The sequence below is a fragment of the Halichoerus grypus genome, chromosome 12 (genome assembly GCF_964656455.1).
Source record: "Halichoerus grypus chromosome 12, mHalGry1.hap1.1, whole genome shotgun sequence".
Lineage (NCBI taxonomy): Eukaryota > Metazoa > Chordata > Mammalia > Carnivora > Phocidae > Halichoerus > Halichoerus grypus.
The window spans coordinates 35,228,684-35,254,446 of NC_135723.1; the positions used below are offsets into that span (position 1 = coordinate 35,228,684).

General features: G+C 38.7%; 1 protein-coding gene across 4 annotated transcripts in view; it reads left to right on the top strand.

The window, feature by feature from the left end:
* The window catches only part of CDK14 (cyclin dependent kinase 14), a 543,473-nt gene that overhangs the window by 341,662 nt on the left and 176,048 nt on the right, over positions 1-25,763 (top strand). For all 4 annotated transcript variants that reach the window (XM_078059238.1, XM_078059237.1, XM_036071484.2 and 1 more), the window contains one exon: positions 2,150-2,243. In XM_078059238.1, coding sequence (XP_077915364.1) covers positions 2,150-2,243 — 94 coding nt within the window. The remainder of the gene's footprint in view (positions 1-2,149; positions 2,244-25,763) is intronic.

The following is a 25,763-nucleotide window of genomic DNA, read 5'->3' on the forward strand; positions in this document are numbered from 1 at the left end:
AACGTAAATAAGAAGACAGTAGAGGGGTGCCTGGGCGGCGACTCTTGGTTTCAGCTCGGGTCCTGATCTTGGGTCGTGATCTCGGGTCATGAAATGGAGCCCCATGTCGGGCTCTGTGCTCAGCTCAGAATTCTGCTTGGGATTATCTCTCATTCTCCCTCTACCCCTCCTGCTTGTGTTCTCTCTTTCTAAAATAAATAAATAAATCTTGAAAAAAAAAATTAAAAAAAAAAAGACAGTAGAAATGTAGGTCAGTAGTCTTAGAAAAGAATTATTGGCATAAAAATTTGGAAGGACACAAATTGAAGTCTTAAACCTAACCAGGCATCTGAAGCCCCAATATTTATAAGAATATCATTGCATTTTTAGTATGCTAATAAAATGATTGTCAAAATGTATGTTGTGTCTCAAATCTAAAATGAAGACTTGTGTTAAACCCAATCTGCCTAGAACGCTGATTTTAAAGTTAATGATTTGTTATTTAAATGGAATTATTTTTATGATCTATAAGGTAGCATTTATTTGTTTTTAGTCATTTTGATTCTATTTACTTTTGGTATTTAATTTGGATAGAAATTATGTGCTGTAATAGAGAAGAGATTTCTGCAAATGCATTACTTCTTTAATTCAATACATGGTTTATATACAACTGTGTAACAAGTGGGGCAGTTATAGAGATGTAGTCCCTTGTCCTTAACCTCTAAAGGATCTGAAATAAGTTAAAGGCACAAGGGTTTTGCTCACCCTAAGTTGAATATGAGTGCAGCAATTGAAGAGGTATCCCAGTATGTTCATGATTTCATCAGAATGCTTTCAGGAAATAGAAACCCATTCAAGGTAGAACCATTTAATATATATATATATATATATATATATATATATATATATATACACACACACACACACTTATAGAACCATTTAATATATATATATATGTGTACACACACACACACACACACATCCTGGAAAATTGCTAGAAGGTAGAGAGTGCTAGCAAAAGCAATGGATTATCTGAATATCCAGGCCTTAGGAAGGTGGGAACCAGGTCAGTTCAGGGGACTTCATCTGCAAAAAGACTGTCCTTCCTAGTGCTCTGTCGTTAATGTGACTTATCCCATCAACATATGCTAGTTTCTTTCCAGGACCCTCTCCCAAGTGATTGTTCGTTAAAGTCCCAGCAGAAGTATCTGATTGGCTCTCTGCCTATACTATGGGTTGGTTGTTCTACTGGGTTAGGTGCAGGCCACTGTGGTCTGGGAAGCAAGTCTCCTGATCTTCTGGACTGCCTTGCTAGACAAGGACTGTGAGCATGACCTGCTGAGCTAGGAGGGGAAGTTAACCATAGTAGATGGCTGATATATTGAATGAGAACTTAATAAAATAAACTCATAAAGGGAGCTATTATGTCTGCTGGAATACTCATAGAAGAAGGCTTTATGGAAGAAATGGCATTTAAATTAGGTTATAGAAATTGGGTTGGATTTATATGTTACGAGCAAATAAATGAAGAAGGAGGGAGTTGTAGGTAGTGAAGCAATTTGAGTCAAGCTGTATGGGTTTATGCTTGGCCCGTGGGCAGATCAGTCCAGCTCAGCAATCCTCAGTGTAGCTGCCCTGAATCACCAAGTAGCCTGAGTCAACACCTGGGATCCAACCTAGACTGATTGACACAGGATCTCTGGGGTTTGTGTTCAGATTATTCACAGTTTTTAAAAGTTCCCCCCAGATGATTTCGATGCAAAGAGAGGTTTGAGAACTCCTGGGCAGCTTGAGAGGACAATATATTAAGAATTCATGAAATGGGGTTGGAAAGGGGTATTTGAAAAAGACTGGAGGCTTTCTATATCAGGCTAAAGAGTTTCTTGACTGTTTCCTGTAAGTAAGGTGGAGCTGCTAAGTGTTATATTTTATTGGTTGCCACCATTTTCTGAGCCCAGTGTAGCTGCAGCTATTAGAGACCTTTCAGGGCACTAGACAGAGAGGGAAAGGAAAGAAGTAGGGTCTAGACATGTGGCACAGCCCTTGGTACTCATTAAGAATGTCATTTATTCATTGTTTCTCCTCTGTAGGAGTAGACGTCCTAATTCCAGATTTAATTTACTAGGAGATATTGGAGCTTTTGTACAATTCTTTTTTCTTCTCTCTTTAGGGGAGTCGGCTGCATCTTTGTCGAAATGATCCAAGGGGTTGCTGCTTTTCCAGGAATGAAAGACATTCAGGATCAACTGGAACGAATATTTCTGGTAAGTTCTTTACAGAGTGCTTCTGAGAAAAATTGGTTTCTAATTCATCCTTTCATGAGAAGTTGTACAGTGCTGGTGGAAAATGATTTTACACAAATTTATTGGTTGTCACATTTAATTCTGATGCATTTTTTGCACCTTTGAAAAAGCAGGAAATTAGTTAAGAATTGTGTTTTTAAACTACTGTACACGAATAATGTGCCAGAATGGTAGGAAATGATAGGCTGTCTGCTGTAATGTAGAATAGTGGGTTAAAAATGAGGGCTCTCGCAGAAGAATTTCAATTTATGTGGATGCCCCTGCCCCTTTAAGTGGGTGGAGCTTAACTCCCTCCCATCTCCACCCACTTAAATGTGGGCTTTGATTGGTAACTCTTTCCATCAAGTAGAGCTTGGAAAAAGGAGGGTAACTTTAAAATGGAGAACAGGCAAACCACCTCAGCCAGGTCTTCAAGGCTCGCCTCATCAAAGATAAGTCGCGTTGGTAGCCTGAACCTTTGCTATAATGTGCCACTGTCTCTGTGGTCTTCCTCTCAAAAAACTCTAACCCTAGTCTAATCACAAAAAAAACATCCCACAAACTTGAGGGACATTCTACGCAATACTGCTTAGTACTCCTCAAAACTGTCAGGGTCATCAAAAACAAGGAAAGTCTGAGAAATTGTCATAGCCCAGAGGAGGCTAGGGAGCGTGACAACTCAACGTAATATGGTATCCTGAATGGAATCCTGGAACAGAAAAAGGACATTAGGGAAAACCAGTGACATCCGAGTAAAGTGTGCAGGTTAGTAAGTATCAGTGTACAGTTAGTTGTGACAAATATACCATTTAATTGAAGATTTAAAGAGGAAACTGGTGAGGGGTATACAGGAATTCTCTGTACTGTTTTTCATAACTTTTCTATCAATCTAAAACTATTCTAAATTAAAAGCATTTCAATTTTTAAAAATCTGCACGAAGAGAAAATAAAATGTGTTCTGGTGCCACACAGTCTGGGTTTATCACCTGCACTGCCACCTTGGACAAGGGACTTAATTATCTGAGCCTTAGTTTCCCTTGGGAGAAATGAAAGCTAATAACAGCACCCATCTCATAGGTTATTTTGAGGAATAATTGACTTAATACACATAAAATGCTTTTAGAACTATGCCTGGCACAGAGTTGATATCCCACAAGTTATTATTTTTATCAAGTCATTTTATACTGAATATTTTTATTCAGTAGAACTTCCACATTAGCTAATATTCACATACACCTATTTTTTAAAACATGGAATCAGAGCTAGACAAATTAAGGTCTTTCGTAAAAGGATTTAAACTATATACATTGTAGCAGTCAATCACATTATCATACGTTTCCCTTCTTTAATAAGACTCCCATATGAATTCACTGGGGCAAATTTTAGTATGGACCATAGCAAGAGATAAACTTATCCTATAAGCATGTATTTTAGGTATGCAAATGCAGCATTAAAATATAGCTTTCATATTAAGTATAAGGACCCTGGAGGGTGTACTGATATGAATTGAGACACTCCATCACTACTGTGTTCACCTTGACGTTAGCAGTAAAATGATTACAGAAAGTGGACAATGGAACTAGAGAATCAAAGCACGTGTGATTCCTCCATGCTGTATCCTGTACCCCAAGTGCCCCTGTAAATCATAGCAGATGGACAACTTCTTCCAAGTGTTGCCATATTGATTTCTTCTCCCAGAAGCTGTCTGTATCCACTTTCCTTTTAATTTTACTGAATTATTTTTTACCCATAAATTCCCACACTGAATGTTAAAATAATATCTTATGATTATAAAAACAATGCATCTTTATAAAGAAAATTTCCAGTGTCAAAAAGGATAAAAGCTGGGGCACCTGGGTGGCTCAGTCGTTAAGCGTCTGCCTTCGGCTCAGGTCATGATCCCAGGGTCCTGGGATCGAGCCCCGCATCAGGCTCCCTGCTCAACGGGAAGTCTGCTTCTTCCTCTCCCACTCCCCCTGCTTGTGTTCCCTCTCTCGCTGTGTCTCTCCCTGTCAAATAAATAAATAAAATCTTTAAAAAAAAAGGATAAAAGCTGAAAAATCACCCTTTGTCCTAGTAAGCAGAGAAAACCACATTTAGTGTTTTTACATATATCCTCCATTTCTATACACGTTAAGAAAAATTGAATCATATTTTATATACCTTTTATAACTTTTTTTCACTTAAAAATATGTTATTAACACCTTTCATTGAAAAATGAATCCAGAAACTTCTCATTCTTAATGACAAAGGAGTGTTTCATTGCATGGATGAGATGTTATTTGCTTAATCAGCCCCATGTTAATAGCTTGTTTACAGTTTTTAACTATTATTAAGTGCTGCCAGATACATCCTTTGCATACTAATCCTCTTAGTTAAAAATAATTATTAGAATTCAAAGTCCTTAATTCAATAACATTTAATTTTCATAAATTTATTGACTGTTCTTACACTTTGATCCCTTCATCTGAAGTCATGAAACACTTCCTTCTCCCTGTTCCTAAGAAAACCTCTTACTGAGTTGATTGAGATTGTACTGAGCCTGTAGATTATATTAGGAAGAAAATATATAAAATTGAGCTTTCCCATTTAAGAATAAATTATATTTCTTTATTAATATTTTATTGTCCTTTGCATAAATGTACGGTTTTTATAAATATTTTCTTTTCCTATTTTCTACTTAAGCTTTTATTTTCATTCAATTATTTTAAATAACTTTCCAGAACTATTTTCTTAAAAATATAATAAACTTGTTTATTTTTATGTCATTGAAAAAAAATAGCAGAAGAGGGAATTTTAATGGGCTGTGGTTTGCATCATATAGATTTTTATGCTAAAACATATCTTCAAATATTTAGCCTTTTAATTTATTTGAAGCTCAACTATAATGATAATACCACTTAATTGTATTCTGAGAATAATTTCCTAAACTTTAGTTTAGGACTGTTCACTGACTGTTCACTCTGCGATAATTATTGAATAATGCTTATATAACCTTGTTAAATTACTGATTTTTATACTAACATCACTAATTTACTATATTTGAAATCAGAAAACTTCAAAAGGGAATCATACAGAAAGAAATATCTTCATATGTACATTATTTCCAGATGAATTTAAAAGAAAAGGAAATGGCTATATAAATGAGATATGTGCTACAGCAATAGAACCAAAAAATGAGTTTCATAAAAGCGTAGTATATTGCTATGACAATAGTTCAAAGATTTCATTTTACATATTATTTTTATAATGCAGTGATTTCCAATAGGTACTATCTTGTTGGATTGCTTCCTGTTTGCAGATTTGCCTATTATTTTTTTAATTTTATGGCAATAATTTCCTAATTTTATGGGTATTCAGAGACCTTTGAGCTATGACTAGGCTTTTAATAAATCAAAGAAATAAATCACTGCAGATTTCCCATAGGAGTATTGGTACATGAAACCACTGTTTGCTCCTGTTAGAGCACAGAGCTCCTTAAATGCAGATAAATATCGTGATTGATGGTAATAGTTTCTTCATTTACTGTAGTTTTTTTTTTTTTAACGTGCATAATGATTCTAACAAGTAAAATGTCCCTTGGCAATTAGGAGATAAAGGTCATTATCTATATAAAATTGCTGTGTTAGAATTAAATAGTAATATGTTTCACTGTGAAGAATGAGACGTGACCACAAAGAGAGGAATCTACAGACTTCTTGAGACAGTAAATGTTATCATCTTAAATACTTATTTTCTCTACCGAATTGTTTAAATTTGCAAAAAGCAATATATCCCATCAGACAAGCTGACTCTCTCAGGAGTTGTGCGGTCACCGGAAGAAGAAATTGTACTAATCCAATATAGTTAAATCACTGGGAAAAAATGCTTTTCCTTGGTGACCTTTTATGTCTGGTCTGAATCAGAATTACTATTAAAGTGTGATTAAATCCCCTTTCACAGGCTTCTCATATAAATTGCCAGAGACCCTTTTCTAAAGTGGCGGTTGTATATCTGGCCAAGGAGATAATCAACTTTGAGAAATCATGAAACATGGGATTATTTGGTTTGTTTTGTATTTTAATACAGGGATTAAGTTCATTCATTCACCTGTGAACTGTGTATAGAAAGGTGGTTAATAACTTTGAAGAACAAAATTAATAGCTTGTTACCCAAGATAACTAATATAATTAACTCCCACACACTGAGTCTTTACAACAAATAGGAAAGGCAACAAAGACCAGTCAGTAAAGCCCTTATATTTTTCTTCCGAAGATTTTCTCTTTCTTTTTTTTTTCTCTTTCCCTCGTTTGGTGGAAAGGAGCAGTTCACGTTTTTAACAAGCGCATTGAACTTATTTCTGCAGCATAATAACTGGGTTGATGTGTATTAGGTGAGCTGGCTCTGCTACAATCTGAGATTTTGCCACTAAATCATTTTCCTTGAAATTGTGATACTCATATGCAAGAAAGGAAGGAAAGTGATGGAAGTTTGACAAATTATATTCAAGACATTTGGAATCACCAGGTGAATGGGCACCTACTTGTCTAAGCAATAACTCCACTATTAGGTGAAAAGAGTGATTTATATTCATTTCTCCAGCATTACCTCTTTCTTTGTGTGGCATGAGGTATGCTATTCACCTCTGTTAGTTGCAAAAATAAGCAGGAGATGTATTCATCCTGGTAAATATATATTCAGAGTGACAAAATCAGAACTAATAAAAAAAATGTGTATTCTAATCACATTGTTCTGAATTGATAAAGAAATCCACTTGGTGGAACCCTGGGAATATGGGTCTCTCTCCCTTCATGACAGCTGCACAAATGGCAGAGAATGCTTGCAAGCTGCCTGGGACCCTTGGCAGATGCTTCTGGGTTTGTGTGGCTCGTGGCCCAATGTACAGCGGCCATGACAGAGGAGCTGGCATGAGCTTGTTGTGGGGCCGTCCTTGTTCTCCCTGCCTTTGAATGTTGATAACCCTGAGGATCTCACCTCTCCCTGTTTTCTAGATCTTCGGGCTTGCAATGAAATTTCATCCACCAGTTGTTTGTTATCCTGTTGATTACTTGATTAATACAGTTGTTAAAATGTTCCTCTTCCTCATATATATGTCCTTCAGAATTTATGTGTGTGTGTGTGTGTAGTGTGTGTGAGCGTGTGTGTGTGTGTGTGTGAGTGAAAAGAGCCACTTGCAACTTTGAAAGCTATTACTCAGCCTGGTTTTTGAGTCACATCCTTCCTTCAGCCTCTGTGTTTTGCCAAGGACTAACTGTCGGAATGTGGTCTTCAGATTCAGTTCCAGCCCTTGTTTCCCTATCCTGGCTCTGTTTCCAGGATCTTAGCTCGAACGATAACCCTGAGGATAACCCAGAACAGCCATATGGAAAGTAAGAGAAAGCTGGTGGTCATTATCTTTAATGGCTGTTACTATCCAATGGGATGTAGGAGCCACATTGTTAAGATAGAATATTGGGATCGCAGATTGTATCCCCAGTACCACTCCTGGATTTGCTTGAGGTGATTTCTGGCATACTTCTTCAGCACTCACTTTGCAGCACTAGATACAATGGAGATGTAAGGGAATTGTGTGCCCTGGGGAAACTGATGACAATCAAGGTGGGCAGGCAAGACATACCTTTAAGAATAAAGTCACGAATAATTGCTGAGCAATTGGTCAGCAGAAGGGAGACCCAGTAACAGTGGCAGATCCTGTACTAGTTAAAATACTGAACTCAAAGAGTTAAATATTGGGTTCTAATCCTAAATTGTTGTTTCCCTGAATAAGTCCCCCTTTCTAATTGGAGTGCAGTTTCGGCATCTGTAAAGGGAGGAGTTGAACTAAATGATTTCAATACTGTCTTGCAGTGTTAACCTTTTTTAATTCTAAAAATGCATGATATTACAGGATTATGCATAAAGGCTGTGGGTGTTTAAAGAGAAAATTGCTAAGAAAATTTTTGTCAAGCATTGAAGAGAGTATAAGACTTGAAGTGGAATAGGGGAGATGGAGACATCAGGCAATGGTGCAGAAGTGAAGTGGGGACGATAGGAGTCTGTCCTGCACGGGTGGGAGGTGAGGCTAGGTGTTCGAGCCTGGACTTTGATAGACTGAGGACTTTTTATCTTATTTTATCTATGAAGTAATAAGGAGATAATATAATTTTTTAACCAGAGTAATAATGTTAAAATGGCATTTTATCAAAATTAATACATGATTAATATATGATGATAAACTCAGATACATGAACACTGTAGAGAACTAAGCAATACATGTTGGGTTGAAGGATATTGAAAATATTAAATAGGAATTTTCTAATTGGTTTATTTTGTTAAGATAGAGAGTGCGCATGAGTGCGGGGTGGGGGGCGGAGCGGGGTTGAAGGGCAGAGGGAAGGGGAGAATCCTAAGCAGGTTCCACACTCAGCTGGGAGCCCGACTGGGGGCTCCATCTCACGACCCCGAGATCATGACTTGAGCCAGAATCGAGTCGGACACTTAACTGACTGAGGCACCCAGGTGCCCCATTAAATAATTCTTAAAGTCAATTTTAGAAAAACAAAGTCAGGGAGATAAATTATAATACCTCCCATCCTGGAATAAATACCTCTTTTAATTCATAAATGTTTCTTTCAAGCCTTATCAATAGGCTCTCAGGCACAGTTATTTACATGGTGGCCAATCTTTTTCAGAGTGTTAAGTTTATAAAAATAAAGCAGCTTGAAAAATTTAAAAGCAGTATGTAAATAAATAAAAATCATCATTCAGAGATAAGCAGTATTAAGCTTTTTTCTATTTTCTTTCCACAATTGGGTTAATAATAAATTTATGGGTTTTATATCCAGCTTCTCTTTATTTTCACATTAAATTGGGAGCAATTTCCAAGCCATTAATATATATACTTGAAAATATTATTTTAATTATACTATAGTATCTTCTAAATGTGCCCAAATGTACTAATACATAGGTAATTTGCTTGCGGTTTTATCCTACACTAAGCATCACATATTTTTTATCCCCTTCAGTGATTCTTTCAGCAAGGATTACTAGGCGCCTGTTCTGTGCCAGGCACTGTGCCTACAGGCCGTGGTAGGACACAGTCCCTGCTCCCCTCAAAAGTGCTGTCAGCTGGGCTATATCTGAATAGCTTCCAGAAAGTCACATCAGAAAGATGTTGCAAAACTGTTGTGATATGTCTTGGATATAAAGGATATAGACGAGAAAGGAATCAAAAATAACTTCAGAGTGTCAACCTTGGGAAACAAAGTGATTCGTGAGAGCCTTGAAAATAATGGGAACATTGAAGAGGAGTGCTCCCAGAGAGGAAGGAAAAGACAGCTCAAGTTACTGGACTTTATATGGCAGCCAGGGATCCCAGCTGGGGAGGCCCACAAGTCGTACAGAACAGAGTCAGGAGGAAGACAAAGCTCAAGGGATCATTCACCCAAAGCAGACAAAGTTGGGTCCCAAACCACAGTAGTTCTTGAATAATGAAAAGGTGGAGGGGAAAATGCAGTGGAGTGCTGTCTAAACCTTACAGACGCTCGTGGTTTGTGGGCGGTGGGGCGGAGGTAGGGAGCTAGACAGGAGAGAATCAGTGCAGTGACTCGAAAGGCAGTGTAAGGGTGAAGAGCGGGGAAGTGAAGGATAAGTAAGGAGGGGGGACAAAATCACTCCCTCCAGGAAAATTAAAGATCAATTCAGGTGTGTTTAGCTAGTGGGTGGGGTTAGGAGTCCCTCCTCTCTGTGTTCCCTCCGTGTGTTTCTCACTCGGCCTGTATAGCATATGGCACGCTCTGTTTGCTCATTAAATGCTTTTAGACCAGAGGAGGAGAAGGATTTCCTGTCTAAGAAATTGAAGAGCCAACACAGAAAATACATCTGGGTTTAATTAGAAAAGTTTAGACTGTCCATGGTTTTCAAAGGAGACTTATGATTCTCCTCAGTGTCTCGGGGGAACGTGGGGGGTAGGCTCAAGGGAGGCCCACTTTCAGCCCCTCCACTCCTGGCTCTGCCTTTATTAAGATTTTGTGTACGAAATGCATCTCACTGCTGAAAGAGAGGTTTATATCTTAAGATCCTCCCAGGTCAAGGTTCTATGAAAAAAAGAAAAAGACCATGTGCGAAAAAAATGATAAAGAGAGATCCAGAGAAAGTGAAGATGAAGAAATTTAACAGTTGAGTGATTCATATAGGGAGACATTAGATAGACATTCTTAAAAAGAAAGTTCTGTGCTAATTAATTAGCTAATAGAAATGTTGGTAGCAAACTGTAGTAGGGTCATTTGTCATGAGAAAAAACAAGGACAGTAGGATAGCCGACTATAGAATAGCTAATCCCATTAATTTTTGCAAAGAAACTTCTATTTGAATACCAGCTGGTCGGGGTGCCTGGGTGGCTCAGTCGTTGGGCATCTGCCTTCGGCTCGGGTCATGATCCCAGGGTCCTGGGATCGAGCCCCACATCGGGCTCCCTGCTCGGCGTGAAGCCTGCTTCTCCCTCTCCCACTCCCCCTGCTTGTGTTCCCTCTCTCGCTGTGTGTGTCTCTCTCTGTCAAATAAATAAATAAAATCTTAAAAAAAAAATGAATACCAGCTGGTCATTATGTAGAAATTTGAATTAGCTCACTTGGTGAAAAAAGTATTTTTTACCTTGAGTATTCTTGCATTTACATTATAGTGTTACAAACTTTCTGTGAATGGAAAATGATAATATTTTCATTAAATCATTCATTTTTTCATTAAGTTATTAATTTCTTCAACAAATATTTATTTTGTAGTTACTATGGGCTAAATATTCTTCCCTATTCTGGGGGGAGAGCAGTGCAAAAAACAAAGTCCTTGTTCTCTTGGAACCTGTATTCCTATGGAGGAAGATAGATAATAAGCCAATAAATGTATTGTGTCCCATAACTGTTGCATGAGAGATGCCACTTTACATATGGTGTTCGGGGGAGATCTCAGAAGGTGATACTTGTGAAGGTAGATACCAGGGATCTAGGTGGAGGGAATAACAACTTGTGTGTCCTTAATGATAATAGTATCAAAATCAGAGTTCTCAAGCCTGAATTTGGTGAATTAAGGATCATTCTTTCTAGTGCATCAACATGATTTTTAATACTATTGTTACTTTGACCTCCTTCATATAAAACATTTCCTTCTGTGAGAAGTCCTCACTTTGTGTGAAGCATTAACTTCCTGTATCTGCTACTATTCAGACATCAGACAGAGTGAATCAACAAAGTGAGTTGGAAGTACACCCGTGTGCATGTTTCGGGTTGGAATTATGCTGGAGCTAGGGATTTGAGCTTCCTGGTTTAGTTCACCAGAAATATTGGTATAGATAAAAGAAAGTGGGAAATGTTTCTGTTTTGGAGAATAGACGTTGGTTTAAAGGAGAGAAAAGAGGTAGAATATCTAGAGGATGCAGAGAGCCAGAAAGCACTTACTTCTGGAAAGTCAAAAGTGAGAGGAATTTCAAGAAGGAGAGATGTATCAACTGCATCAGATACTACAGTAAGGTCAGCAGAAGATGGTGCAGAGAAGAGGCCCCTGGTGGGTAACTTCTAAGGGTTAGTTCCAACAGTGTTGGATATTTGAAGTCAGATTACAGTGGGCTTAAAGAGTAAGTGAAAAAGTGGAAACATTGAGTATGGACAACTTCTTTGAGAATTGACTGAGGAAAGGTGATTAGATGTCACCTTACGGGTATTTTAAAAATCAAGATTTACAAATTTTATGATATGCCATAAATATTTTTAAAATAATGAAGACCAGGGTGTTTGTAAGGTAAAGGACCCTAAAGATATAAGAAAGCACATTTGATGGATCAAAGTATTGGAATAGGCAAGAGCAGATGGGTGACAGAGAGGGTGCTTTGGCAATGTGGATGAAAAGTTTTGCTGAAAGGTAAGAAAGAAGAAAGGGGAGGAAAGAGAGGAAGATTTGAGTAAATATTGTAGAGGAGTAAAAAGGAATGTAAAACTATCATGATCTACATGATTCGGAAATGGAGGGGTTGTGGCTAATGGTGACGTGCATATGGGAGGGCAGACGTGGAGAGGAATGGATCGTATTTGCGGTGCTGGTGTAATGCCAAATGGTTTGTGACTGTCATATGACAAGAGAAGGTAGTTGCTGACAGCATTTGTTAATCGATGTCAGTTTGAGATATTATTGTAGAAATAAAAGTGCTGCATTTCTAGTTTCTATGATTTATAACAGTTTACTTTCCTATTAACACAGGATTGCTTTTAGGCATATCCATCCACCTGTAAATATTTTCCAATTGTAGGAGTCTTTACCAAAGACTTTTCTGGAGGTAATGGTTCACATCTGTGGTCTAACATTCTTAAATGTCTGGGAAATGTTTTAACCTAATATATCCTTGTTCTATATTACCATTTTACTATTCGTGACTTTATTGTCAGTATGTGACTATTCACTGACTACTGCAGTTATCTCTTGTCATGTAACCACCTCAGAACTTTGGGTTAGGGGCACCTGTGTGGCTCAGGCAATAAGGTGTCTGACTCAATATTGGCTCAGATCATGATCTCAGGGTTGTGAGATCGAGCTCCACATTGGGCTCCACGCTGGGTATGGATCCTGCTAAAGATTCTCTCTCTCCTTTTCTCCTTGCCCTTACCCCCCACCCCAAGGGGAAAAAAAACAAAACAAAAAAGAAACCTCTGGGTTAGATCAACAACAATCATTTTTTAAAAATTATTTGTCATAGTTCCAGGGTCAGGAATTGGGTAAGGGCAGTTCTGGACTTGGTGGAATTGGGGTCTCTCATATGGTTGCAGACAGACGGTGGCTGGGGCAGGAACAGTGAGAAGCCGGCACAGTTGGGGATTGGCCAAACATCTCACTCTTCTTAGAGTTTTGAGGTCCTGCATAGGTTGTCTCCATGTGGGTTAGTTTGAGCTTCCTCATGGTATGAGTTGGGTTCTAAGAGTGGGTGTCCAAAGAGGACCAGATGGAAACTGCATGGTTTCTCTTTAACTTAACCTCAGGAGTCATTCAGTGGCTCTCTGTCCCTTACCCAGAGTCAAAGGAAGGGGACATAGACCCCAGTTCTAGATGGGAAGAGTGTCAAGAATGCTGGGGCCGTGGTTTAAAACTGCCACACTGGTCACATAAATTTTCATTAGGGCATATCACCAAGTTGAGCTGATAAACAGCTTTGTAGGAAAAACGATCTGGGAAACAATTTAATCAAGCTCCTAGATTTTTTGGTCATTTTTTTCCCATGCTCCTGATAGCCATTATAGTGCTGCTTCTCATGATAAACATCAAAGTGTGAATTGTCACAGAGTGTTACTTGGTAGGTCATGAGGTCCCTCATTTGCTCACCCTCCTTTTCTTCCTTTTTGACTAACAAGTTCACAGATGTGTCAGACTGAAAAAGATGGTGAAAAAGATGCCATAGTGTGACACGTCTGAGACAAAAGAGGAGGTGGTGACACTTCTTAGCACATCTTCAGAATGTTATCCATAAAGTAGATTTTCAACTCCAATTCTGCCATGATTCTTTTTTTCCATTCTCAACGTGCTTCGTGCTTCGACATATAGGTCTTTTATTCTTCAGAACATCACCTTTGTTATCTCTTGTGGTTGGCAGCATCAGATGGCTTCCAGTGGTCTCCATCTCCTGGTATTTATGCCCTTGTGTAATCCCCTCCCCTTGAGTATCAGCTGGACCCAGAGACTTGCTTCTAATGGACTATGGCCAAAGTGATGGGATATTTGATGCGGTATTACTTCTGAGGCTAAGTTAAAAAAGATTACTACTTCCTCTTGCTCACCCTCTCTTACTGTCTCACTGGCTGACTCTGAGGGGAGCCAGCTGCCATGTTGTAAGTTGTTCTGTGGAGGGACCCGCTTGTCAAGAAACTGATGTTTCCAGTTGGCAGCCAGTTGAAGACCTAAAGTTGACAACAGTTCTGTGAGTGAGCTTAGAAGTGGATTCTTCCCCAGTTGAGCTTTCATGTGAGAACACAGCCATAGCTAACACTTTACTACTACCTTGTGAGAGAGCCTGAGCCAGAGACACCTAGCTAAGGTGGACCTGAATTCCTGATTAACAGAAAATGTGAGATAATAAATATTTGTTACTCAAAGCCCCTAAGTTTTGGAGTGACTTGTTCTACAGCAATAGATAACTGCATCTCCTTTGATCCCATGACCCAGAAAGGGGAGATACTGTTACTGTAGTTTTACAGCTGAGGGAACTGTCATCAGAGATTATGTGAACTTTTAAGAAGACGTGTTTCGTAAGTACCAGAACTGAGCTGAAATTCTAAATCTGCTGACTCTTCCACCAAAATAGTATTTTGTTTTGTATTGTTTGGTTGTTTTGCTCTGATTCATAACAAGGGGTGTGCATTAGAGTGACTTGGGAATCATTTCCTGAATACTCATTCTTGGGCCTCACTCAGGGCCTTCCGAATCAGTCTCTGAGGATGGGCCTCTATGCATTCTAACAAACAAGAAGGCCTTGGTTGATGAGTCTTCTTGGTTAAGAGCATCCACTCTAAAAGGCACATGTCCTACTTTGAAACGTTATAGATGTTTTAAATTTTCTGGCCTGATGTGACAACCTAAAGACCTCATTAGTGCAGGCACCCTATCCAGAATATAGAAATCCCTATTCAGTCAGATGAAGTCTTGTGTTTCTTACAGGGATACTTTTGATATGACCCTCAAGGGACCTGCCCTTTTATACAAGTATATTTGGGAGTTTCTTTCACATTGCTTTGTATTAACAATATTAGGTGACTAGTATTAGAATGTGTACACAAGCAAACAAAGACTTGTAATCACCATATCCCAGCACTGTAACTTCTGTGTGGCCTGATCACTTGATTAATATGCTGTTTCTCTCCCTCATTTTGCAACCTACATTTTCTTAGAAGAGTAGAGGCCTTAGAAGACTTTACTCACAAAGATAAATCTGTCCAGGCTGCTAATCTTTTTGTGAGGTATGAGTTCATTTAAAATCTGACCTTGTATCGTCTCCTGCCCAACCCCTACAAGGAAATTTTTTTAAAACAGACTTCTCAAAACATTCTATCCTAAATTGATATCATGTCACATTATTATATATCTGGACAGAAAGCAATGGCTGTTTGATTAAAATTTATCATATAAAATAATCTACCCAAATCATTGGAGCACAGCCCCTAGAGAACAATTTTATACTAAGTCAAGGTAACAGATTATCTGACCTTGGAGCTGAATTTTTCCTCTATCTCACTCATCTCTTTTGACAATGACAGTCATATGTTTTCCATGTATGTGTAGGCTGTGACATTTTTGTATTCTTCCTAAAATCCCTTTGTCTGTGGGTTTGGTTGTACTGGGAAAGTGTTGAGCACTATCTATTTTAAATACACCATTCGAGGAATTTTTTCTTATTGTAGTGCCTAATATAAACTCAGTCTTCTGTTCATTTTGAATAACCCCAGATACTAAAATTTTGTCAGCAAACTTGAGTCTCTGGGAATATATTCTTCTCCAGGACAAGAGGAAAAGTCCGTCTGGTAAGAATTGGTTTAAGGACACAGCCCATGCGACAAACATCTGTGACTTTACACCTGCCAGGAGTTCCTCTTCTCTTATGTCTGATGTCTAAATATGACCCTTCCTTCTAAATACGAGAAATGTCCCCTCCCCCCCAGTGAATTTTTCTCTGGTTTCCCAATTACACATTCTCTTTCCTTCTCCTGGACCTCTCGGTCTCTTTACCCAAACCTATCTGCTGTCTCCCTTCAGTTTTGACCTTGCAGGGCGGTTGTCTTTGCTCTTCTTCCCCAATACAGTTTAGGATTTGGGGGTGTGGGTGGGGGACACAGGAGTGCTTTGTGCAAATCGGGCATTAGTATGCACTCTGACGCTGCAGAGGTCTTGACTCATGATGATAGAATTACCACAGATAAATGATCACATTTCTTAAACTTCATTGTCTTTTTAAAATGCATCTTTTGGGGGAAGTCTGTGGGGATGACATTAAGAGCCACTTTAAAATTTAAAGACAATTTCTCTTCTTTTGTTTACTTGCTTAAAAATAGATGTGAGTGCATGCTTTCCTTTAGGTCCTCCTTTTGCAGTTCCTTGTTCTAATAATATGTAAATCACTAGCGGCAGACAACATGTAACATTCAGATGCAGAGATCATTTTACTGAAGCTCAATAGAACAAATTACTATCCATTTGCTCTAAGTAAAATTCAGTATTAAAAATGTTTCATGTTTGCCAAGTGAAAAGTAAATAGCTGAAAGGTATTAATCAAACCATTTTTGGAAAATAATATTAGGTTCATATCTCAGATCCCATTTTATTCCCAATAAGATGAAATATTGTTTATCTGTCACATGGAATGGTGATGTATGCATGTTTTGATACGATTATTGACACTTGGGATGTGATTCAATTCATTCAGCCATTTTGAGTGCCCATGATACACTTGACAGTGGGCTTTGGTGAATTTCTATCTTGAAGAAGTTTGCAGAATTTTTGTTGAGTTTTCTTTTTAGTACTTAGTACTGGGTGTGCGGCACTGGGGAAATCAGGAAGTTAAAATCATAAAGGAACTAAATCTGATTGCCAATTCCTTTTTAATCTTCTTCTTTATAGTGAAAAATAGTTTTTAGACATAAATAATTACTGTATATAATTTTGATCTCTTAATATACCATGATATCAAATTAGATGTGACATGGGCAAGGTGTTAACTAACTTTAGTGAAATTATAGCCCTTGAGCAACACATTTTTAAACAAATGTGTAGTATTTGTTCATCTTGCCACATATTAAGCTCAATTTTTGCAAACAATAAAATTGATACTATTATAGAGGAAATCTCTGTATCTTCGACTCAGTTTTGCTGTGAACCTGAAACTGCTCTGTAAAATAAAGGCTTAGGAAAAAAAAATGCTGTAAATGCATCAAAGCAGAATACTGTCTGCAAAATCCATTCTCCCCTTTGAGTCAATTGTAAGATTCCCCCTTCAGGAGTTTTATCTTCTTTCTCTCAGTGAGCCGCTACATGGAAGGGAATGGACACTCAGGCAATAACAAAATTTATTGCTTGGCAATGTGATGGTAGCAGTGCTGGACGGGGCAGGGAGGTGCAGAGAAGTAAGTTCCAGCCACTGAAACAAAGGAGCAAATGGTGTAGTAACAAGGTCAATTTGAGGCATCAAAAACCCACCTATAATCAGTACTTGGGGAGGAAGGGTGAGAGATGGGGAGCATTGCTGATGATCATTTTTCTTCCTGTATATTCAAGTTGGTATGAACTGGTTAAAATGGGAGCATTCATTTATTTGAGCAGACCTGTATCGACATTACTTCAAAAAAGGTAAGAGGGGCTACATGGCATTATCCATCACACAAAGCTCAGTGACTTTAGTAGAAGACAACAGATCTTTTACCATTGAGTTTTAAGACAGAGTGGCATATTTGTTAAAGCATAAATATTTTTGGACTTAAAAATACTGCATTATTTTTTACTGGGAAACCGTCCTGTCCCAGCCACCCACTTTAGCATTGCTTTAACACAAATTTGAGAAAAATAATGACTGAGACATACAACGAAGTGGTTTTATTTTCTCTACTGATATTTTTATTTCTTTGTCTTCTAGTTTCCAAAGTCATGATTTTATTCATGAAAATGCTACAAGAAGCAAGCAGGGTTTTTTGTTTTTTTTTTTAAATAAGCCAACTGCTTACTAATTCCTTGCTCAGAAAGTTAGAGAGCTGAATGAAACACAACAGAACACTCATTTCCTCCTGCCTTTTGACTTACCATCTACTGATGGGCTTGACCCAAGAACTGAGTTTTGACAAATGCCAGGAATTGAGCCTATAGCTGGAATTTAGTGTTCAAAACCCTCTATTAAAGTAAAAAGATCTATAGACATGTCTTTGATAGGCTACTTCCATTTCACCACTCAATATTTTACAGTCTCTTCTCATGTGATCTTGCGAAAAAACAGCTGTGCTTTACTTCTCGCTGATGTGCACATTTATCCCAGATTGTTTCCACTGATGTCAGCCGGGCCTGACAAGCCAAGCCTTATGTCTATAGCATTGGGATGGGATCCAAGAAAGTAGTAGAAGGACTTGGCCACTCCTGTAGGTACAGAAAAAGATGCTGCGATCCCACTGGTAGAAGTCATGCATTAAGGTGTTCTTGCAATGACAAAGAAGAGTGCTCTTTTTTTCCTCCCACATACCCCAGGCTGTTCTTTGATAAATGTTCATGCTGTAGGGCTGCTTCTGACAATATTTAGGACATTTTAGAAAATAGAAAAAGACAAAGAATTCGTTTTGAGGCTCTTTCCCAAACCCTTAAAGAAGTAAATATTCTAAGCGAGGTCTTCACATTGACTGACAACTTCAAAAGAGCAACCGGTAAAGGGAGGAAATGAGTCAGAATACTTCGGTGGCTTCGGGAAACTGGACCAAGAGCTCAACATATTAACTAAGGTGGATTACACATTTTCAAAAGCAATATACATTTCTAAGTCTTTTTATTCGTATTTGTTTGGTCTTCACTGGAATGAAGTTTCTGAGAGCAAGGTAGTCACATGGCAGATCAGTGTTTGGAGATAAGTAACTAAATGTTGAAATGGGAAGTAAAACCAGCGGGCAAAAAAAATCGTGTTTTTTTGTTTGTTACCGGGTTTGGTGTTTAGTCTTAGAATTTCTGAAAACTCAGTATTTGCTTTCATACTCTTCAGCGGCTCTTGGTTAGAAATGCTTCCTTTTCTTTTGTTCCAGTTCATCTACTTATGATAAAATTTTATCCCAACGAAATAGGCTTTTAAATATTGTGAAGGAACGGTAGTGCACTGTCTAAGATGACAGATTAATTACTTCTTTTCCCCGTAAGGGAACCAGGAAGAATTTGAAGACATACTGGCGCTGATAGCTTACCCCTAAGGTCTGCATGTTCTACCAAAAATAATGAAAAAAGGAAATTCAGTCCTGCTACTGACTCTCAGGATATACGGCTTTGATAATACCAGCCTGTCGTTTCAGATGATGAGATAAAAAAAAAATTCACTCAGGAAAGAAAGAAGAAAGCAAATGAGATTTTATCCACAGTGTGTTGCAGCATAACCTGCTGGAGAAATAAGGTAGTGATAATGAAAACATAACATCAGGGTATCTTCAGTGGGCGTTCTGCTTTTTCTCTTTTCCTTTCTTGGGAAGGGCAATACTTTTTCAAATGTGAATATAAAAAAGATGCTTTCTTTTTCTCCTATCACTCAGTCCTTTACTTCTGAGCAGTGTTTAATTAATTCCACTGAAGAAGCCCCAGGGGGGAAATTAGGATACTTTGCGGGAATTTGTGTATTCACCTCCTAGAAAAGTCTGAGGAACCATATCAGTCGACCTGAATGCTCTGTCCTGCCTCCATTAAAACAACTCACACATAAATCTTTCCTATAACTGCAGCCAGAGAGCTTAAACCTGATTGTTGTCTTCAAAACTCTTTCTCTTTGCCTTAACACTGTATTTACGCCTAGTATATATATCACTTAAGAATCTGTAATAAATTTATGGAACTTATGACCCTAAGAGATGATAGATAGTAAATATAAAAGTATGTCAGGGAATTTTTAAGATAAATTCTGGAATCAGATTTCATGATTTCTGGACTGGTTGTTGGAAGACCTGACTTCTCAGCCTGTCTCTACTTATAATTAGATATGCTTAGGCAGGACTCAGTTTCTTCACCTACAGAATGAGGTTAGAGTATCCGTAGCTTTCAAAAACAAAATTTTTAGTAATGTAATTTTTTAAAATGAATTCTCTCCTAAAATCCTGAGACCCCACATTATACCTGCTTGGCCTCTATTCTTCCCCCTCCCCCCCAATATGGCCTTGGTGTGCCTGCAGGAAATTGTAGGACTCCAAGAAACTTAGTTTGAGAACCACTGGACTAGATGATCTCTATGGTATGGCCAAAATTTTTAGTTTTCTCTACAGTAGTTATTTTATTGTATGTTTGTAATATCTCATACATTTTAACATTAATGTCATAAGGGTCCCTTTATGCCTCGATATACTATTTTGAATATATTGCCTTCATTAAAATATTTATCCTTGTCTTCTGATTTCCTTTAGTTATTTGGTTAATTATTTTGATCACTGTGTAGTATAGATAAGTATTTTAATCCCATAGCAATTATTTTCGTGGCTCATAGTATGAATTGTGTTTTAGTAAAACATTCATGGACTAATTCAACCAATATTTATTGAATATCTACTTTATGACAGAAACTGTGTTAGAACCCAGGATGCACAAATAAATAAAACATTGTCCCTATCTTCAAGAACGTCAGTCTGGCGGGGAGAAAGACAGGAAGCAACATAGTGATGATAGCACGTGGTTAAGTGCTGAGTTCCAGCCTCATGTATCCAGTCTCCTGACTAACTCGTGTGCTTGGATGTCTAATAAGAATATCAGATGTAGGGGCGCCTGGTGGCTCAGTTGGTTAAGCATCTGCCTTTAAGCATCTGCCTTCAGCTCAGGCCATGATCCTGGAGTCCTGGGATCAAGCCCCAGGTCAGGCTCCCTGCTCAGCTGGGAGTCTGCGTCTTCCTCCCCCTCTGCCCCTCCCCACTTGTGTTCTTTCTCTCTCGCTCACTCTCTCTGAAATAAATAAAATCTTTAAAAAAAGAAAAGAAAAGAATATCAGATGTAATCCATCTAAATAATGGTTCTTGATATATCACAAGCAAAATCATTCAAATCTTTTCCTTCTCAAGTTTTGCTATTTCAGTAAATGGCAGTATCCCTCACCAAGTTGGCTCAAGCCAGCAATTTAGGAGTCCTTAATTTCTATCCTTTCCTCATCCAGTGCATGAAATACATCAGCTAGTTCTTCTATTACTTCTGTTCTCAAATTTTGACTTGATTTTTGATTCTCTGCCTCACTAGTTCAAGTCACCATTACGTCTCCCTGGTTCCTGCAGCAGTCTCCCTCTGGTCTCCCTCCTCCCCTCCCCCAACAACACTCCCCTGACTTTCAAATGGCAGCAAGAATTATTAGTTAGCAGATTGGTTTGGCTACTGCAAGAGAGACAAAAATAGCATGTCCTAGAGAAAAATAGGTGGATTTTTTTCTCACTTCAAGCTGGTGGGTCCATAAGAGATTATCCATATGATAATCTCACTAGACACAGAAAAATAATTAATTGAAATTCAACACCCATTTATGAGCAGAACTCTCAGCAAGCTAGAAATAAATACAAGAGAACCTCCTTAAACTGATTAGAGATATCTATAAAAAACATTCTATTTAATGGTGAAATTTTGAATGCTCTGACTCTAAGTTTCAGAACAAGGCAAGTATACCGTCCCCTCCCTAAACTCCTATTCAATATTTGTGGGCCAAATAAGACCAAAAAAAATCAATTAGACCAAAAAAAAAAAAAAGGGAAAAGACCTAAAGATTCACAGACAACATGATCAACTATGTAGAAAATCCTGGGGTGCCTGGGTGGCCCAGTTGGTTAAGTGTCTGACTTTTGATTTTGGCTCGGGTCATAAGATCAAGCCCTGCATCAGGCTCCACGCTGGGAGCCCAGCGTCAAGCCTGCTTATGATTCTCTCTATCCCTCTCCCTCCCTCTCTCTCTCTCTCTCAAAAAAAAAAAAAAAAAGTAGAAAATCCTAAGGAAGCCATAAAAAAACTACTAGAAAAACCAATATATAAAAATCAATTGCATTTTTATATACAGCAACAAACAATTTGAAGTTTTAAAATAGCATCAAAATAATGAAATACCTAGAGATATCTATCCAATAAAATATGTTCAACATTTGTATTCTGCAAATTATAAAATACTACTGAATGAAATTTTAAAAGATTCACATAAATGGAGAGATATACCATGTTCATCAACTAGAAGACTCAATATTATTGTGAAGTCTCCCAAAACTGATCTCCAGATTTAATCTGTTGAGAGAAAGAAAAGATAAGGCAGTAACTGTAAGAAATGTCCTGACTAATAAAATCTAGAATAAAGAACAAGTGTGTTATGTGTGAAATTGAGGGGATGATGGTATTGGTGAGGAATAATTTCTACTTTTTCTTTTAAGCTGAATGTAAGCAAGATCAATAGTAGGACAATACAGGGATTTTTTTTTAAAAAATGGACTTTGAAGGAAGCTCCCACTTTTCCTTAAAGACTATCAATTGATGTCATCTTCTGGTAGTAAGTTCCTGCTAAATCAGATGAATAAGAGCTTAAAGGACACAAGAGAAGGTCTGAAGTAACCTGGTGAGCAATGTGCCAGACTGACAGTGAGAAATGAATAATGAAAGTAATGAACAGCATTAAGAGCCTACTTGAGGCTCAAAGTTGCTACCTCCTTCAATGGATGGTTATCAGTCAGGATCCAATCTGGAGTCAGTAACCACACTGTAATTTGAACAGGGATAGCTTAATATAAAGCGTTATTAACTATTTACAAGAGATTTGCTATTTTTTTCTTTTTCTTTTTTTTTTTTAAGAGGGTATAGAAAATGATGCTAAAGAATATCCTAAAGCTAAAGTAGAGAACCCAAGGAAGGAACAAGCTTAGAAAGGGTTTCCTTTGCCAAATTTGGGGGTGACTTCACTGGGAAAGGTGTGGCTACAGCCCACTGGTTGGAAGACGAGCTCACTCGGTTGTCCCAGGCCAGAGTTGGTCCACAGCTATAGAGCAGGCTCGTTACATGGAATTACTGACCAAGGCTGGCTAGTTGGCAGCCTCCCTCTGGGATGCCAGTGGGCCTAGGCTCATGGGCAGGGTATTGCAAACAGGAAATCCCCTCTTGGGTTCGGCACGCGGGCAGTCAGGAAACTTCTGGCTAGGACTGGAAAACTGGAAGGTGGACACCATTGGGTGGCAGGGCAGGTGCACTGCTGGGAGTCATGTGCCACTGGATGGAGCCAAGATCCTTCCTCCTCTGGGGTCCTCCAGCACCATCTACTGACAAAACTTAACATTGTGCCGGCTGGCAAGGGAGAAATGTTCCAGTATCACATGGAGACAGTGGACGGTGCCCTTGGAGCTGAGTAAGCATTACACTGATAAAGGAAACAGTTCTTAACTTCTACCCTGAATACTTATTAACAATTTCAGGGATCTTATTTCCTTTTAAGGCACATATGAGTACATCCGCTAATTTTATTAAAAGGTGTCATTATTAAATAAAGGAGAAAAAAGTCTTACACACAGTGAGTCAAAGGAAAGCAAGATTACGACTCCAGCCTAGTCAGAACTCATGGTCAGGGACCCTTAGAACATAAGCAATTTAAAACTGAGTTTGCTGCACTTGGATAAAATGACACATTTTGGCAGAATCTTACAGTTTACAATTTCACATTCCAGGGTGTGGCCGCTGTACCATTCTGACACAGAATTAGCATCTCTAATTAATGTTATGTAAAACAGAGGCCTGTGAGGCCCAGCCCTAGGAGACGGTTCCTTGTGAGGCAAAGAGTATTTTTAGGACCAAACCGGATTTTTCTTTTAGGGTCCACATGGCACTAAACAGATGGTGACGTGGGTGGCTGTGGTTTAAGAGCTGAAGCGGTCCATAGAGACACCCAGGCTTGTCCTCGTCCCACCCTAGAGGCAGTGATGGCCATAGGCTGGTCTGGGCGGCTCTGCTGCAGGCTGGTGTCAGCCATCCCCGGAGGCGGACACCACGGGACTCTGCAGATGGGCAGCGCCCAAGACTGCAGGGCGGCTGGGAACTCAGACAGCTCTAGCCTACTGGCCACATTCAGAATTAGCATAACCATGCCTATTTTAATCTGAAAAGGAGCAGAGAACTCCCCCCGACCCATAGCTCTCTTTAGCTCTTAAAGGTATAACTTAATGTTGAAACTGCCCTTCCCCCAAAAGGTCCCTTCTTGTAATTGTTTTTTAATATTCCAATCTGTCTGCTCCCTAGGCTGCATTTATCCAGAAACTTGGATTCTGGCTAGTTAATGGGGTTAGGGAGCAAAGAGAAAGTCATTTAATACGTACTTATTTTTTTTTTCTCCAGAAAAACATTATATACATTCTTTTTGATAGAAATTCCTTGCTCCCAACACCTATATTACCAAATTTGTTTTCTAAATTTGATCACAATGCCGTTGTTCGTACCGTTTGTTCTCTGTTAGTATCCTGTCCCATTTATTTGATCTTGTTGTCTTCTTTGATTTATTAAACTAAAAAGCACTCTGAATTCCACATATGTTGGAATTATGTAAATTTAGAAGTTAAAATTTCCTCCAGCAGCTCTGTAATCCCCTCTCTGGTACTTTTATTAAAAATATCGAGCATATTCTTTCTTCTATGCATATGCAGTCATTCATACAAATAGTATGTGTTTGTGAGTAATGAGTGTTTCACCCCCCCTCAAAAAATGTTACAAACATTGCTTTCAACTTGTTCCATTTTGTTTTAACCATGGCATGATGATCCATTCTCTGGCTATTACATATGTATCCCACCTAGTCCTGAAAATTTAGGTTGTTCCCAGTTTTCTACCATCATGGAAGAGCCTGCTGTAGGAACATCCTAGTTTTTACCCAGAGCTTTCTGCACTCGTATATTATCTCTGCAGAAAATGATTCCTTGAACACTGCTGAAGACACCTTGAACCTTTTTATAGGTTTTGACAAATCATCCTCCCAAAATGTCGGTCCAGTTAATACTCCCCTTAGCCATGATGCGTGTGCCCTCCTGCCTCACTTTGATGCCAGTATATCACTGATTCTCCCCAGAAGCTGCCCTCCCCTTCACCGTGACTGGTCGGGACTTGTCAGTGTTATTGTTTAGCCCATGATTTGTTTTCCTGAGCTAGAATTGTAACGAAAGAAAAATAATTTTCCCTCTACCCTTCTGAGTTCTTAGCTGAAACCCATGCGATGAAAGACTAACAAGACAAAAACAAGTAAGTTTATTAACATGTATACATGGAAGAAACCCAGAGAAAAATGCCTGACTACCCTAGGTGGCTTAGAATTCAGACTTAAATTCAGACTTTCCTTAATAGGGAAAGGGGAGGAGAGATGTAGGCCTCTTAGGGGAGAGTAAATTATTTTCAGGAAAGATAAATAGGCCTTTAAAAAATAGGTGAGGGGGCATCTGGGTGGCTCAGTTGGTTGAGCGTCCAACTCTTGATTTCGGCTTAGGTCACCATCTTGGGGTCATGAGATCGAGTCCTTCGTGGGCGTGAGCCTGCTTAGGATCCTCTCTCTCCCTCTGCCCCTTTTCCCCTTCTCTCTCTCTTAAAAAAAAAAAAAAAATAGGTGGGACGTATAATAGTTTGTGCTGAAGTTTGTCTCTGTGTGGTGTCTACTCTCCAGTCCTTCGATAAGAGTCAGTCTTCCATGGCTGTTGAAACTTCCTTTCAGGGAGGGGATTTATGAGAATTGACTTCCTTCTGGAGAATTTGTCTTTAGGCAGATAAGGGAAGGTCAGAGAAAGCCTTTCCTGGCATTTGCTGTTTTTCAAG